We start from the raw sequence: 17,496 nt of genomic DNA on the forward strand, positions 1-17,496 counted from the left end.
GTTTGGTCAATGTGCTGAATGAAATTAGTAAGGAGCGTGCGCAGCTCTCAGGCTGGGGCCGCACCGCTGCTCAGAGAAGTCATCTTGTGACACCGTCTAGGTCACATGAGCGCTGCAGTCAATCAGTGGCTGATGATCGGCTGCAGCCTTTACAGTTCTTACAGATGGAATGTCACAAGATTTTATTTTCAGGCCATAAATTGACCATCTAATTTATATTATTATTTATTATGCTTATTTTTATGGCGCCATCAGATTCCACAGCGCTTTACAGACATGATTATCTCTGTCCCCTTGGGGCTCACAATCTACATCCCCCATCACTATGTCTTTAAGGAAACCGGAGGAAACCCACGGAGAACATGTAAACTCCTTGTAGATGTTTTCCTTGTTGAGATTTGAACCCAGGACTCCAGCACTGCACAGCAACAGTGCTAATCACTGAGCCACCATACAGTGCCTACCACTGAGCCACCATACAGTGCTATCCACTGAGCCATCATACAGTGCTAACCACTGAGCCACCATACAGTGCCAACCACAGAGCCACCATACAGTGCCAACCACTGAGCCACCATACAGTGCTAACCAGAGCCACCATACAGTGCCAACCACAGAGCCACCATACAGTGCTAACCACTGAGCCACCATACAGTGCCAACCACAGAGCCACCATACAGTGCTAACCACTGAGCCACCATACAGTGCTAACCACAGAGCCACCATACAGTGCTAACCACTGAGCCACCATACAGTGCTAACCACAGAGCCACCATACAGTGCTATCCACTGAGCCATCATACAGTGCTAACCACTGAGCCACCATACAGTGCTAACCACTGAGCCACCATACAGTGCCAACCACAGAGCCACCATACAGTGCTATCCACTGAGCCATCATACAGTGCTAACCACTGAGCCACCATACAGTGCTAACCACTGAGCCACCATACAGTGCCAACCACAGAGCCACCATACAGTGCTATCCACTGAGCCATCATACAGTGCTAACCACTGAGCCACCATACAGTGCTAACCACTGAGCCACCATACAGTGCCAACCACAGAGCCACCATACAGTGCTATCCACTGAGCCACCATACAGTGCTAACCACTGAGCCACCATACAGTGCCAACCACAGAGCCACCATACAGTGCTATCCACTGAGCCACCATACAGTGCTAACCACTGAGCCACCATACAGTGCTAACCACTGAGCCACCATACAGTGCTAACCACTGAGCCACCATACAGTGCTAACCACTGAGCCACCATACAGTGCTATCCACTGAGCCACCATACAGTGCTATCCACTGAGCCACCATACAGTGCTAACCACTGAGCCACCATACAATGCTAACCACTGAGCCACCATACAGTGCTAACCACTGAGCCACCATACAGTGCTATCCACTGAGCCACCATACAGTGCTAACCACTGAGCCACCATACAGTGCTAACCACTGAGCCACCATACAGTGCTAACCACTGAGCCACCATACAGTGCTAACCACTGAGCCACCATACAGTGCTAACCACTGAGCCACCATACAGTGCTATCCACTGAGCCACCATACAGTGCTAACCACTGAGCCACCATACAGTGCTATCCACTGAGCCACCATACAGTGCTATCCACTGAGCCACCATACAGTGCTAACCACTGAGCCACCATACAGTGCTAACCACTGAGCCACCATACAGTGCTAACCATTGAGCCACTGCAAAAAGTTTAAGCGTTCACTGTAGATTCATGAGGATTTGCTGCCTAAAGTGTCTGCAGTAAATCCGTAATGTATAAAATTTACCCCTACACTAAAGTGCTGCAGTGTGAAACGCTGTACAGAGGAGTCGGGGTCAGAGAGGAGTCGGGGTCAGGGAGACCCCTCTCACTGGGGAAAGTCTTCTACCGCCCGGCTCTGCTAGATCTCTCCCCATACATCTGTCAATCAAGCGGATCAAAGCGAAAAATAGATCTCTGCAATTAATGCTGCCAGTGGTTCGGACGGCAGACTGACATAAAAAATACTTTTATCAAAACTGCAGCTAGCAGCCCAGTCAGTGACACATCACTGGAATCAGGATCTATGTCTCTACACCATGCTGCTCCCAGATTTAGGTGATAAATAATCCTTCGTCTCCATAAAGATTTACCGAGCTGAGAACGAGACATTGTCTGACAGATCGGTGGTGGCCAGAATCCCTGCTCTGACTACAGACCCTCCCCTTATCCTGCGCTGTGTCCTCCCGGCCAGGAGCAGGACACTCCTCACATGTCACCTACCTCCGCTTTCATACGGTTTCTCAGTTTCTTCCCTTGTAGAACGTCTTGCTCCTTGGGACTTCTGTACGTGCTGTCGGGGACCTGTGCAGAGATGGCGGACGGATCCAGCAATTACAGGAGATCCTTCCCGGGTGAATGCTCCCCGCGCCTCGGCCTTCACCACTTCATTTTACATTACTTTTATTAATAAGGATAACCATGTCTATGAGGTTCTGCAGCAGCTGAGATGTATTATGCTGTTCTGTAGCAGCTGAGGTGTATAATGATGTTCTGCAGCAGCTGAAGTGTATTATGATGCTCTGCAGCAGCAGAGGTGTATTATGAGGTTCTGCAGCAGCTGAGGTGTATTATAAGGTTCTGAGGCAGCTGAGGTGTATTATGAAGTTCTGTAGCAGCTGAGGTGTATAATGATGTTCTGCAGCACCTGAGGTGTATTATGAGGTTCTGCAGCAGCTGATGTGTGTATTATGAGGTTCTGCAGCAGCTGACGTGTGTATTATGAGGTTCTGCAGCAACTGAGATGTACTATGAGGTTCTGCAGCAGCTGGCGTGTGTATTATGAGGTTCTGCAGCAGCTAAGTTGTATTATGAGCTTCTGCAGCAGCTGAGATGTATTATGAGGTTCTGCAGCAGCTGAGTTATATTATAAGCTTCTGCAGCATCTGAGGTGTATTATGAGGCTCTGCAGCAGCTGACATGTGTATTATGAGGTTCTGCAGCAGCTGAGAGGTATTCTGAAGTTCTGCAGCAGCGGACGTGTGTATTATGAGGTTCTGCAGCAGCTGAGATGTATTATGAAATTCTGCAGCAGCTGGCGTGTGTATTATGAGGTTCTGCAGCAGCTGAAAGGTATTATGAGGTTCTGCAGCAGCTGGCGTGTGTATTATGAGGTTCTGCAACAGCTGACGTGTGTATTATGAGGTTCTGCAGCAGCTGAGATGTGTATTATTTGCTGAGGAGGAAGAAGTCTACTAGAGCTCTCTTCATTCCCTGGTTCAGGGTATACAGGTCCTTCTCAAAAAATTAGCATATAGTGTTAAATTTCATTATTTACCATAATGTAATGATTACAATTAAACTTTCATATATTATAGATTCATTATCCACCAACTGAAATTTGTCAGGTCTTTTATTGTTTTAATACTGATGATTTTGGCATACAACTCCTGATAACCCAAAAAACCTGTCTCAATAAATTAGCATATCAAGAAAAGGTTCTCTAAACGACCTATTACCCTAATCTTCTGAATCAACTAATTAACTCTAAACACATGCAAAAGATACCTGAGGCTTTTATAAACTCCCTGCCTGGTTCATTACTCAAAACCCCCATCATGGGTAAGACTAGCGACCTGACAGATGTCAAGAAGGCCATCATTGACACCCTCAAGCAAGAGGGTAAGACCCAGAAACAAATTTCTCAACAAATAGGCTGTTCCCAGAGTGCTGTATCAAGGCACCTCAATGGTAAGTCTGTTGGAAGGAAACAATGTGGCAGAAAACGCTGTACAACGAGAAGAGGAGACCGGACCCTGAGGAAGATTGTGGAGAAGGACCGATTCCAGACCTTGGGGAACCTGAGGAAGCAGTGGACTGAGTCTGGTGTGGAAACATCCAGAGCCACCGTGCACCGGCGTGTGCAGGAAATGGGCTACAGGTGCCGCATTCCCCAGGTAAAGCCACTTTTGAGCCATAAACAGCGGCAGAGGCGCCTGACCTGGGCTACAGAGAAGCAGCACTGGACTGTTGCTAAGTGGTCCCAAGTACTTTTTTCTGATGAAAGCAAATTTTGCATGTCATTCGGAAATCAAGGTGCCAGAGTCTGGAGGAAGACTGGGGAGAAGGAAATGCCAAAATGCCTGAAGTCCAGTGTCAAGTACCCACAGTCAGTGATGGTGTGGGGTGCCATGTCAGCTGCTGGTGTTGGTCCACTGTGTTTCATCAAGGGCAGGGTCAATGCAGCTAGCTATCAGGAGATTTTGGAGCACTTCATGCTTCCATCGGCTGAAATGCTTTATGGAGATGAAGATTTCATTTTTCAGCACGACCTGGCACCTGCTCACAGTGCCAAAACCACTGGTAAATGGTTTACTGACCATGGTATTACTGTGCTCAATTGGCCTGCCAACTCTCCTGACCTGAACCCCATAGAGAATCTGTGGGATATTGTGAAGAGAAAGTTGAGAGACGCAAGACCCAACACTCTGGATGAGCTTAAGGCCGCTATTGAAGCATCCTGGGCCTCCATAACATCTCAGCAGTGTCACAGGCTGATTGCCTCCATGCCACGCCGCATTGAAGCAGTCATTTCTGCCAAAGGATTCCCGACCAAGTATTGAGTGCATAACTGAACATTATTATTTGATGGTTTTTTTGTTTGTTATTAAAAAACACTTTTATTTGATTGGATGGGTGAAATATGCTAATTTATTGAGACAGGTTTTTTGGGTTATCAGGAGTTGTATGCCAAAATCATCAGTATTAAAACAATAAAAGACCTGACAAATTTCAGTTGGTGGATAATGAATCTATAATATATGAAAGTTTAATTGTAATCATTACATTATGGTAAATAATGAAATGTAACCCTATATGCTAATTTTTTGAGAAGGACCTGTATGCACACGCTGCGGGTTTTGCTGCGGATTCGCAGCAGTTTTCCCTGAGTTTACAGTACCATGTAAACCTATGGAAAACAAAACCCGCAGTGCACATGCTGCGGAAAATACAGCGCGGAAACGCAGCATTGATTATACCGCAGCATGTCAATTCTTTGTACAGATTCCGCAGCGGTTTACACCTGCTCCATAATAGGTATCCGCAGGTGTAAAACCGCAGGTGGAATCCGCACAAAAACCTAAAAAAAAACCGCAGTAAATCCGCAGTAATTCTGCAGGAAATCCACAGTGCGGATTACCTGCGGATTTACCAAAATCAGTGCGGAAAAATCTGCAGAGTAATCCGCAGCGTGTGCACATAACCTAAAGGGGAAACCAACCGGGAAGATATGGCAGAATTTATCCAAATGTCATCACTGCATAACATGAGAGTGAGCCTATAAAAAGGATTACACAGGATTAGAATACACACCACAGCGCCCCCCCTGCCTGCAGGTTGTGTGTGGTATTGCAGCACAGCCCCACTCATGTCCGTGGGTTAATAAACACAGTGGCAGTCAGGAGTGCTGCAATCTCCATGTTCTGGGACACATCTGTACAAGACACAACTGCAGCTGCTGAAGAACCTCGATGTTCCATAATGAACCCTGAACCACACAGCGCCCCGTAGCGGACCGCCACTGACCGGTTGGTGAGGCTTTTGGGCGGGTATTTTCTGTGGCACCGGTATAGTTCTGGCCTTAGGCTTTGTTATACTGAACTCCTTCACTTCCGTCACTTTGGAGCCTTTTATTATATCCGACCCGTTCGCCATCTTACTTTCCATGGAATCTATTAAATTCAGGACTTCAGGCTGCCACCTAGTGGAGAAAAAAACGTGAACTCGTCACAGCATATAACATAGAGGGAGACGATCAGCAATAAATACATGTAGTGACTGGAGGGGCGGGGGAGGGCATGGGAAATGAATGAAGATCCCCAGTAAAACACACTTTAACCCTTTGTGCTGTGGCCAGTTTTGGATTATTATTATTTTTTTTTTTACTTTCCCGCAATAATTATGCCTATTTATTACATTTTTATAGATACAAAGTATAAGTGATTTAAACAAAACAACACATTCTTTACTCACCCTCCCCAGGTCCGGAGCTCAGTCACTGCTGCAGCTCCCAATGTGCGTCATTGTCTGCAGCGCTGATGTCAGAGATCGAAAGCGCTGCAGACAATAACTGCTCGTGCTGTCATCTCTGGCAGAACAGTTTAGCTCACTGATCGCCTGCAGCGCCGTCGATATAACGTCAGGGCTGCACACAATAACAGACACTGTGAGTAGTGGTGGAAAGTTAGTGCAGGACTAGGGGAGGGTGGACAAAGCACAGTTTGTTTTTTCCTTTCAGAGTTTTTGCTGCATTTTTTTTCACCTATAGAAAGCAATGAGAAAAGCTGGAGAAAGCCGTCCGGGGCTGAAAATGATATTTTTTCTGAAACGCCGGAGCGCTGCTCTTGTGAAGCCAGAATCGCCTGCCCTGTACATGATACAACAAGACACATTACACTCACTTCAGTAACGGCGTAATCCAGTTTTCCTTCACATAATCTGAATCATAGATCTGACTCCATTCATCTTTTATCCACGTGTTCAGGTTTAGGACGTTAAAGAAAAATCTAAGAAACTGAGACGACAAATTCATTAGTGGAAGAAAACAAGAAACCATCAACTGTACGGTCAAAGTATACATTACATTACTGATCCTGAGTTACATCCTGTATTATACCCCAGAGCTGCACTCACTATTCTGCTGGTGAGGTCACTGTGTACATACATTACATTACTGATCCTGAGTTACATCCTGTATTATACCCCAGAGCTGCACTCACTATTCTGCTGGTGGAGTCACTGTGTACATACATTACATTACTGATCCTGAGTTACATCCTGTATTATACCCCAGAGCTGCACTCACTATTCTGCTGGTGGAGTCACTGTGTACATACATTACATTACTGATCCTGAGTTACATCCTGTATTATACCCCAGAGCTGCACTCACTATTCTGCTGGTGCAATCACTGTGTACATACATTACATTACTGATCCTGAGTTACATCCTGTATTGTACTCCAGAGCTGCACTCACTATTCTGCTGGTGCAGTCACTGTGTACATACATTACTGATCCTGAGTTACATCCTGTATTATACCCCAGAGCTGCACTCACTATTCTGCTGGTGCAGTCACTGTGTACATACATTACATTACTGATCCTGAGTTACATCCTGTATTATACCCCAGAGCTGCACTCACTATTCTGCTGGTGGAGTCACTGTGTACATACATTACTGATCCTGAGTTACATCCTGTATTATACTCCAGAGCTGCACTCACTATTCTGCTGGTGCAATCACTGTGTACATACATTACATTACTGATCCTGAGTTACATCCTGTATTATACCCCAGAGCTGCACTCACTATTCTGCTGGTGCAGTCACTGTGTACATACATTACTGATCCTGAGTTACATCCTGTATTATACCCCAGAGCTGCACTCACTATTCTGCTGGTGCAGTCACTGTGTACATACATTACATTACTGATCCTGAATTACATCCTGTATTATACCACAGAGCTGCACTCACTATTCTGCTGGTGCAGTCACTGTGTACATACATTACATTACTGATCCTGAGTTACATCCTGTATTATACCCCAGAGCTGCACTCACTATTCTGCTGGTGAGGTCACTGTGTACATACATTACATTACTGATCCTGAGTTACATCCTGTATTATACCCCAGAGCTGCACTCACTATTCTGCTGGTGCAGTCACTGTGTACATACATTACATTACTGATCCTGAGTTACATCCTGTATTATACTCCAGAGCTGCACTCACTATTCTGCTGGTGCAGTCACTGTGTACATACATTACATTACTGATCCTGAGTTACATCCTGTATTATACCCCAGAGCTGCACTCACTATTCTGCTGGTGCAGTCACTGTGTACATACATTACTGATCCTGAGTTACATCCTGTATTATACCCCAGAGCTGCACTCGCTATTCTGCTGGTGCAGTCGCTGTGTGCATACATCACATTACTGATCCTGAGTTACATCCTGTGTTATACCCCAGAGCAACACTCACTAATCTGCTGGAGCAGTCACTGTGTACATACATTACATTACTGATCCTGAGTTACAACCTGTATTATACTCCAGAGCTGCACTCACTATTCTGCTGGTGCAGTCACTGTGTACATACATTACTGATCCTGAGTTACATCCTGTATTATACCCCAGAGCTGCACTCACTATTCTGCTGGTGCAGTCACTGTGTACATACATTACTGATCCTGAGTTACAACCTGTATTATACTCCAGAGCTGCACTCACTATTCTGCTGGTGAGGTCACTGTGTACATACATTACATCACTGATCTTGAATTACCGCCTGTATTGTATTCCAGAGCTGCACTCACTATTCTGCTGGTGCAGTCACTGTGTGCATACATTACTGATCCTGAATTACATCCTGTGTTATACCCCAGAGCAACACTCAGTATTCTGCTGGTGCAGTCACTGTGTACATACATTACTGATCCTGAGTTACATCCTGTATTATACCCCAGAGCTGTGCTCACTATTCTGCTGGGGCAGTCACTGTGTACATACATTACTAGTGCCCGCTCCATTCATTCTCTATGTGACTGCAGAGTGCCGGCTCCATTCATTCTCTATGTGACTGCAGAGTGCCGGCTCCATTCATTCTCTATGTGACTGCTGAGTGCTCGCTCCATTCATTCTCTATGTGACTGCTGAGTGCCCACTCCATTCATTCTCTATGTGCCTGCTGAGTGCCCGCTCCATTCATTCTCTATGTGACTGCTGAGTGCTCGCTCCATTCATTCTCTATGTGCCTGCTGAGTGCCCGCTCCATTCATTCTCTATGTGACTGCTGAGTGCCCACTCCATTCATTCTCTATGTGCCTGCTGAGTGCCCACTCCATTCATTCTCTATGTGCCTGCTGAGTGCCCGCTCCATTCATTCTCTATGTGCCTGCTGACTGCCCGCTCCATTTATTCTCTATGTGCCTGCTGAGTGCCCGCTCCATTCATTCTCTATGTGCCTGCTGAGTGCCCGCTCCATTCATTCTCTATGTGACTGCTGAGTGCTCGCTCCATTTATTCTCTATGTGACTGCTGAGTGCCCGCTCCATTCATTCTCTATGTGCCTGCTGAGTGCCCGCTCCATTCATTCTCTATGTGACTGCTGAGTGCCCGCTCCATTTATTCTCTATGTGACTGCTGAGTGCTCGCTCCATTCATTCTCTATGTGAGTGCTGAGTGCTCGCTCCATTCATTCTCTATGTGAGTGCTGAGTGCTCGCTCCATTCATTCTCTATGTGACTGCAGAGTGCCGGCTCCATTCATTCTCTATGTGACTGCAGAGTGCCGGCTCCATTCATTCTCTATGTGCCTGCTGAGTGCTCGCTCCATTCATTCTCTATGTGCCTGCTGAGTGCTCGCTCCATTCATTCTCTATGTGACTGCTGAGTGCCCGCTCCATTCATTCTCTATGTGCCTGCTGAGTGCTCGCTCCATTTATTCTCTATGTGACTGCTGAGTGCCGGCTCCATTCATTCTCTATGTGACACTATTCTGCTGGTGCAGTCACTGTGTACATACATTACTGATCCTGAGTTACATCCTGTATTATACCCCAGAGCTGCACTCACTATTCTGCTGGTGCAGTCACTGTGTACATACTGTTATGTAGGCAATCCAGTGACACAGTGTGCCAGCAATCAGAGCACATACAGTGATCTGACAATAACCCAAAAACAATAGAACGAGCTCTGAGACGTGGAATCTCTGTAGACCGCAATACCTGAACCTATCCTAAACACAACTAAAGGCAGCTGTGGATTGCGCCTGACACTACCTATGCAACTCGGCACAGCCTGAGGAGCTGACTAGCCTGAAGATAGAAAAACAAGCCTGACTTGCCTCAGAGAAATACCCCAAAGGAAAAGGCAGCCCCCCACATATAATGACTGTTAGCAAGATGAAAAGACAAACGTAGGGATGAAATAGATTCAGCAAAGTGAGGCCCGATATTCTAGACAGAGCGAGGATAGCAAAGAGAACTATGCAGTCTACAAAAAAAACCTAAAGCAAAAAACCACGCAAAGGGGGCAAAAAGACCCACCGTGCCGAACTAACGGCACGGCGGTGCACCCTTTGCGTCTCAGAGCTTCCAGCAAAACGAAAAGACAAGCTGGACAAAAAAAGTAGCAACAAAAGCAAAAAGCACTTATCTAAGCAGAGCAGCAGGCCACAGGAAAGATCCAGAAGCTCAGATCCAACACTGGAACATTGACAAGGAGCAAGGAAGACAGAATCAGGTGGAGTTAAATAACAAAGCAGCCAACGAGCTCACCAGAACACCTGAGGGAGGAAGCCCAGAAGCTGCAGTACCACTTGTGACCACAGGAGTGAATTCAGCCACAGAATTCACAACAGTACCCCCCCCTTGAGGAGGGGTCACCGAACCCTCACCAGAGCCCCCAGGCCGACCAGGATGAGCCACATGAAAGGCACGAACAAGATCTGGAGCATGGACATCAGAGGCAAAAACCCAGGAATTATCTTCCTGAGCATAACCCTTCCATTTAACCAGATACTGGAGTTTCCGTCTAGAAACACGAGAATCCAAAATCTTCTCCACAATATACTCCAATTCCCCCTCCACCAAAACCGGGGCAGGAGGCTCAACAGATGGAACCATAGGTGCCACGTATCTCCGCAACAACGACCTATGGAATACATTATGTATGGAAAAGGAGTCTGGGAGGGTCAGACGAAAAGACACAGGATTGAGAATCTCAGAAATCCTATACGGACCAATAAAACGAGGTTTAAATTTAGGAGAGGAAACCTTCATAGGAATATGACGAGAAGATAACCAAACCAGATCCCCAACACGAAGTCGGGGACCCACACAGCGTCTGCGATTAGCGAAAAGTTGAGCCTTCTCCTGGGACAAGGTCAAATTGTCCACTACATGAGTCCAAATCTGCTGCAACCTGTCCACCACAGAATCCACACCAGGACAGTCCGAAGACCAGGGCCGTATTTGCCACTAGGCACTTGAGGGCACGTGCCTAGGGCGGCGGGATGCGGGGGGGCGCCCTTGAGCTAGGTTTTTTCTTTTTTTTTTTTTTTTTTTTTTTTATAAAACTCCGGGGTCAAGTTTCCGCCCCCCCTCCTCCCTCCCTCCCTCCTTACCGCCCCCCCCTCCTCCCTCCTTCCCGCCCCCCTCCCTCCCTCCCTGAAGACGTAATACTCACCTTCCTCCAGCGGTGGCTGCAACTGCGTCTCAGCGCCTGCAGCGCGTCCTGTCTTCAGCGGTCACATGGTACCGATCATTAAGGGTGATGAATATGCACATATTCATCACCCTTAATTAGCGCTACCATGTGACCGCTGAAGACAGGAAGGAAGACGCTGAGATGCCAGGAAGTTCTGTGCTGCGCGCCGGTGAGAGGTAAGTATGACAGGGAAAAAAAGTGGGGTGCCGTGCACACAGGGGGGAAGGATGGGGAGCCGTGCATACAGGGGAGAAGGATGGGGAGCCGTGCATACAGGGGAGAATGATGGGGAGCCGTGCATACAGGGGAGAAGGATGGGGAGCCGTGCATACAGGGGAGAAGGATGGGGAGCCGTGCATACAGGGGAGAAGGATGGGGAGCCGTGCATACAGGGGAGAAGGATGGGGAGCCGTGCATACAGGGGAGAAGGATGGGGAGCCGTGCATACAGGGGAGAAGGATGGGGAGCCGTGCACACAGGGGGGAAGGATGGGGAGCCGTGCATACAGGGGAGAAGGATGGGGAGCCGTGCATACAGGGGAGAAGGATGGGGAGCCGTGCATACAGGGGAGAAGGATGGGGAGCGTGCATACAGGGGAGAAGGATGGGGAGCCGTGCATACAGGGGAGAAGGATGGGGAGCCGTGCATACAGGGGAGAAGGATGGGGAGCCGTGCATACAGGGGAGAAGGATGGGGAGCCGTGCACACAGGGGAGAAGGATGGGGAGCCGTGCACACAGGGGAGAAGGATGGGGAGCCGTGCATACAGGGGAGAAGGATGGGGAGCCGTGCATACAGGGGAGAAGGATGGGGAGCCGTGCACACAGGGGAGAAGGATGGGGAGCCGTGCACACAGGGGAGAAGGATGGGGAGCTGTGCACGCAGGGGAGAAGGATGGGGAGCCGTGAACGAAGGGGAGAAGGATGGGGGAGCCGTGAACGCAGGGGAGAAGGATGGGGGAGCCATGAACGCAGGGTGGGAGGATGGGGGAGCCATGAACGCAGGGGAGTAGTACATACTGTACCTGCACAATCTGCAATCTTGCCTTGCGCAGGCGTGTACTATGGAGGACAGAGAATGAGCTTCAATCCAATATTGCAGCCAGCATGCAGCCAGCGGGTAAGGAAAGGGTGAATCAAACACCCGAAAACCCCACCCCTATGGCTGAAAATTGTTCCCTCCAAATTCAGGTGACAGAGTCCCTTTTAAAGGGGATGTCCAGGCTTGTGATGAGTCTGCAGTCATTCTTTGTGACTGCAGACTTCTGAATTCTCACAGTGCACACTGCACGCTGTCAGGATTCTCTCATGCTGGGGATTTACATTAATGCGATCACGTGCTGACTAGACATGCGTGACCTCCGTCAATGAAAATGAACTGAGCGAGGCCGGGCACATCTAGTCGGAATGTGGTCAGAAGTATACAAATCACATACTTGTGCTGACATGACTGTCCACCGGCAAGGGAGAATCCTAAAAGTGTGCAGTGCATGCGTTGTGAGAATTCAGAAGCTGCGATGTCAGGATTCAGCTCTGCAAGTTCCAGTAGTCGTCACATGGACACGTCACTCATATGCGATTTTCAGACTTAGAGTATGTGTCCACGTTCAGGATTGCATCAGGATTTGGTCAGTATTTTACATCAGTATTTGTAGCCAAAACCAGGAGTGGGTGATAAATACAGAAGTGGTGCATATGTTTCTATTATAGTTTTCCTCTAAGGCTATGTGTCCACTTTCAGGATGGCCGGCGGTATCGCCGGAGCGGCTTAGCCGCTCTGCGGTAAGCCCCGCCCCCTTTCTGGGACGCGATGATGCCGGATGTGTTCACAGCACACATCCGGCATCATCGCTCCCCACCATAGCGCCCTGTGCTATATCTTGCGGCGACACAGCATCGCCGCAAGATATACGGACATGCTGCGATCTGAAAAGACGCGCAGCATGTCCGGAGTCGCAGGGCCGCCGCGTGCGTGTTACCACGCATAGTGGAGACGGGATTTCATTAAATCCTCTCCACTATGCTGTAACATCTGGACGCTGCGTGTTTGACGTTGCGGCTCTATGCAGCGTCAGACACGCAGCGTTTCCTGCACGTGGAAACAGACCCTAATTGTTCCACTCCTGGTTTTGGCTACAAATACTGATGAAAAATCCTGACCAAATCCTGATGCAATCCTGAACGTGGACACATACTCTTATGGTCCTGCGACATCGAGCTTCTCTTCTGCTTCTCTTAGTTTTTCACTGAACATTGAGAGCATTAGGGAGAGGAGCTCGTGGGCACATGACTGAGTGTGCAAATCACATATGTCCTTGGCGGAGGGGGGGCACCAAAATGAATTCTTTCCCCGGGTGCCAGAAACCCTAGATACACCTCTGCCGGTATGCTACTGCGAGCGGTGATTACCGGGTGCGGTGGAGGGAGGTCTGTGCACAGGCAGTGAGGCAGGGACTGAGGGTGTGCACAGAGAGAATGGAGACCCGGACACTGCCCATCCCAGTCTACGCCGTAGCCTAGAGCCCTCATTATCATAGGAATATGTCAGTTAATAAATTGCTTTTCTGAAGCTTTATAGTGTAGTTATAGGTCAGGGAGGGTTGGATAGGGATGAGCTAGCAAGGTGCCGGGACAGGTAGTGATGGCTACTTGCGAACATGTGCGGCAATTGCGGTTTTGCACTTACGATGATACATAAAACACTGCTAGTAGTGTTTTTTCTCATTGCTGCAAGTACCGCATTTGCCGGATGGCGGCAAAACCGCAAGTGCCGCACATGTCTGTAAGTCCCATAGGGAATGAATGAGGCCGAACGCAGTGTTGCCCTAAGTGATCCATTACGCGGCAGATGCGGAAAAACTGTCGGATCTGCTGCAAAAGGCGACTTTCACATCAGCGATTTTTGCCAAAGTCACTGCCGATAGTGTCATACTCACCAAAGGGGGAGGCAGCACTAAAAGTGCCTAGGGCAGCAGAAACTCTAAATACGGCCCTGCCGAAGACTCAACCTGTCCTGAAGAGAAACGAGGATGGAACCCAGAATTGCAGAAAAATGGAGAGACCAAGGTAGCCGAGCTGGCCCGATTATTAAGGGCGAACTCAGCCAACGGCAAAAAGGACACCCAATCATCCTGGTCTGCAGAAACAAAACATCTCAGATATGTTTCCAAGGTCTGATTGGTTCGTTCGGTCTGGCCATTAGTCTGAGGATGGAAAGCCGAGGAAAAAGATAGGTCAATGCCCATCCTACCACAAAAGGCTCGCCAAAACCTTGAAACAAACTGGGAACCTCTGTCAGAAACAATATTCTCAGGAATGCCATGCAAACGAACCACATGCTGCAACAACAAAGGCACCAAATCAGAGGAGGAAGGCAATTTAACCAAGGGCACCAGATGGACCATTTTAGAAAAGCGATCACAGACCACCCAAATGACTGACATCTTTTGAGAAACGGGAAGGTCAGAAATGAAATCCATCGAAATATGTGTCCAAGGCCTCTTTGGGACCGGCAAGGGCAAAAGCAACCCACTGGCACGTGAACAGCAGGGCTTAGCCCTAGCACAAATCCCACAGGACTGCACAAAAGTACGTACATCCCGTGACAGAGATGGCCACCAGAAGGATCTAGCCACTAACTCTCTGGTACCAAAGATTCCAGGATGACCAGCCAACACCGAACAATGAAGTTCAGAGATAACTTTACTAGTCCACCTTTCAGGGACGAACAGTTTCTCCGCCGGACAACGATCAGGTTTATTCGTCTGAAATTTTTGCAACACTCGCCGCAAATCAGGGGAGATGGCAGACACAATGACTCCTTCCTTGAGGATACTCGCCGGCTCAGATGAACCCGGAGAGTCGGGCACAAAACTCCTAGACAGAGCATCCGCCTTCACATTTTTAGAGCCCGGAAGGTACGAAATCACAAAATCGAAGCGGGCAAAAAATAACGACCAACGGGCCTGTCTAGGATTCAAGCGCTTGGCAGACTCGAGATAAGTAAGGTTCTTATGATCAGTCAATTCCACCACGCGATGCTTAGCTCCTTCAAGCCAATGACGCCACTCCTCGAATGCCCACTTCATGGCCAGCAACTCTCGGTTGCCCACATCATAATTACGCTCAGCAGCCGAAAACTTCCTGGAAAAGAAAGCACATGGCTTCAACACCGAGCAACCAGAACCTCTCTGTGACAAAACCGCCCCTGCTCCAATCTCAGAAGCATCAACCTCGACCTGGAACGGAAGAGAAACATCTGGTTGACACAACACAGGGGCAGAACAAAAACGATGCTTCAACTCCTGAAAAGCTTCCACAGCAGCAGAAGACCAATTAACCAAATCAGCACCCTTCTTGGTCAAATCGGTCAATGGTTTGGCAATGCTAGAAAAATTACAGATGAAGCGACGATAAAAATTAGCAAAGCCCAGGAATTTTTGCAGACTTTTCAGAGATGTCGGCTGAGTCCAATCCTGGATGGCTTGGACCTTAACCGGATCCATCTCGATAGTAGAAGGGGAAAAGATGAACCCCAAAAATGAAACTTTCTGCACACCGAAGAGACACTTTGATCCCTTCACAAACAAAGAATTAGCACGCAGGACCTGGAAAACCATTCTGACCTGCTTCACATGAGAGTCCCAATCATTTGAGAAGATCAAAATGTCATCCAAGTAAACAATCAGGAATTTATCCAGATACTCACGGAAGATGTCATGCATAAAGGACTGAAACACTGATGGAGCATTGGCAAGTCCGAACGGCATCACTAGATACTCAAAATGACCCTCGGGCGTATTAAATGCAGTTTTCCATTCATCTCCTTGCCTGATTCTCACCAGATTATACGCACCACGAAGATCTATCTTAGTGAACCAACTAGCCCCCTTAATCCGAGCAAACAAGTCAGATAACAATGGCAAGGGATACTGAAATTTCACAGTGATCTTATTAAGAAGGCGGTAATCAATACACGGTCTCAGCGAACCATCCTTCTTGGCTACAAAAAAGAACCCTGCTCCCAGTGGTGATGACGATGGGCGAATATGTCCCTTCTCCAGGGATTCCTTCACATAACTGCGCATAGCGGTGTGTTCAGGAACGGATAAATTAAATAAACGACCCTTAGGGAATTTACTACCAGGAATCAAATTGATAGCACAATCACAATCCCTATGCGGAGGTAGGGCATCGGACTTGGGCTCTTCAAATACATCCTGATAATCAGACAAGAACTCTGGGACCTCAGAAGGAGTGGATGACGAAATAGACAAAAATGGAACATCACCATGTACCCCCTGACAACCCCAGCTGGATACCGACATAGAGTTCCAATCCAATACTGGATTATGGGTTTGCAGCCATGGCAACCCCAAAACGACCACATCATGCAGATTATGTAGCACCAGAAAGCGAATAACTTCCTGATGTGCAGGAGCCATGCACATGGTCAGCTGGGTCCAGTACTGAGGTTTATTCTTGGCCAAAGGTGTAGCATCAATTCCTCTCAACGGAATAGGACACCGCAAAGGCTCCAAGACAAACCCACAACGTTTAGCATAATCCAAATCCATCAGATTCAGGGCAGCGCCTGAATCCACAAACGCCATGACAGAATACGATGACAAAGAGCATATCAAGGTAATGGACAGAAGGAATTTGGATTGTACAGTACCAATGGTGGCAGACCTATCGAACCGCTTAGTGCGCTTAGGACAATCAGAAATAGCATGAGTGGAATCACCACAGTAGAAACACAGACCATTCAGACGTCTGTGTTCTTGCCGTTCAACTCTGGTCATAGTCCTATCGCACTGCATAGGCTCAGGTTTAACCTCAGGTAATACCGCCAAATGGTGCACAGATTTACGCTCGCGCAAGCGTCGACCGATCTGAATGGCCAAAGACATAGACTCATTCAAACCAGCAGGCATAGGAAAACCCACCATGACATCCTTAAGAGCCTCAGAGAGACCCTTTCTGAACAAAGCTGCCAGCGCAGATTCATTCCACAGAGTGAGTACTGACCACTTCCTAAATTTCTGACAATATACTTCTATATCATCCTGACCCTGGCACAAAGCCAGCAAATTTTTCTCAGCCTGATCCACTGAATTAGGCTCATCGTAAAGTAATCCGAGCGCCAGGAAAAACGCATCGACACTACTCAATGCAGGGTCTCCTGGCGCAAGAGAAAATGCCCAGTCCTGAGGGTCGCC

The 17,496-nt window shown here is 48.0% G+C and overlaps 1 protein-coding gene across 2 annotated transcripts in view; it reads right to left on the minus strand.

Annotated features, from left to right (window-relative positions):
* Nucleotides 1-17,496, minus strand: part of CFAP99 (cilia and flagella associated protein 99) — a 61,613-nt gene that overhangs the window by 20,413 nt on the left and 23,704 nt on the right. For both annotated transcript variants that reach the window (XM_069744871.1, XM_069744872.1), the window contains exons 5-7: nt 6,464-6,576; nt 5,589-5,763; nt 2,286-2,366 (exon numbers count right to left, since the gene is read on the minus strand). In XM_069744871.1, coding sequence (XP_069600972.1) covers nt 2,286-2,366; nt 5,589-5,763; nt 6,464-6,576 — 369 coding nt within the window. The remainder of the gene's footprint in view (nt 1-2,285; nt 2,367-5,588; nt 5,764-6,463; nt 6,577-17,496) is intronic.

This window comes from Ranitomeya imitator, chromosome 1 (assembly GCF_032444005.1).
Source record: "Ranitomeya imitator isolate aRanImi1 chromosome 1, aRanImi1.pri, whole genome shotgun sequence".
In the NCBI taxonomy this organism is placed as follows: Eukaryota; Metazoa; Chordata; class Amphibia; order Anura; family Dendrobatidae; genus Ranitomeya; species Ranitomeya imitator.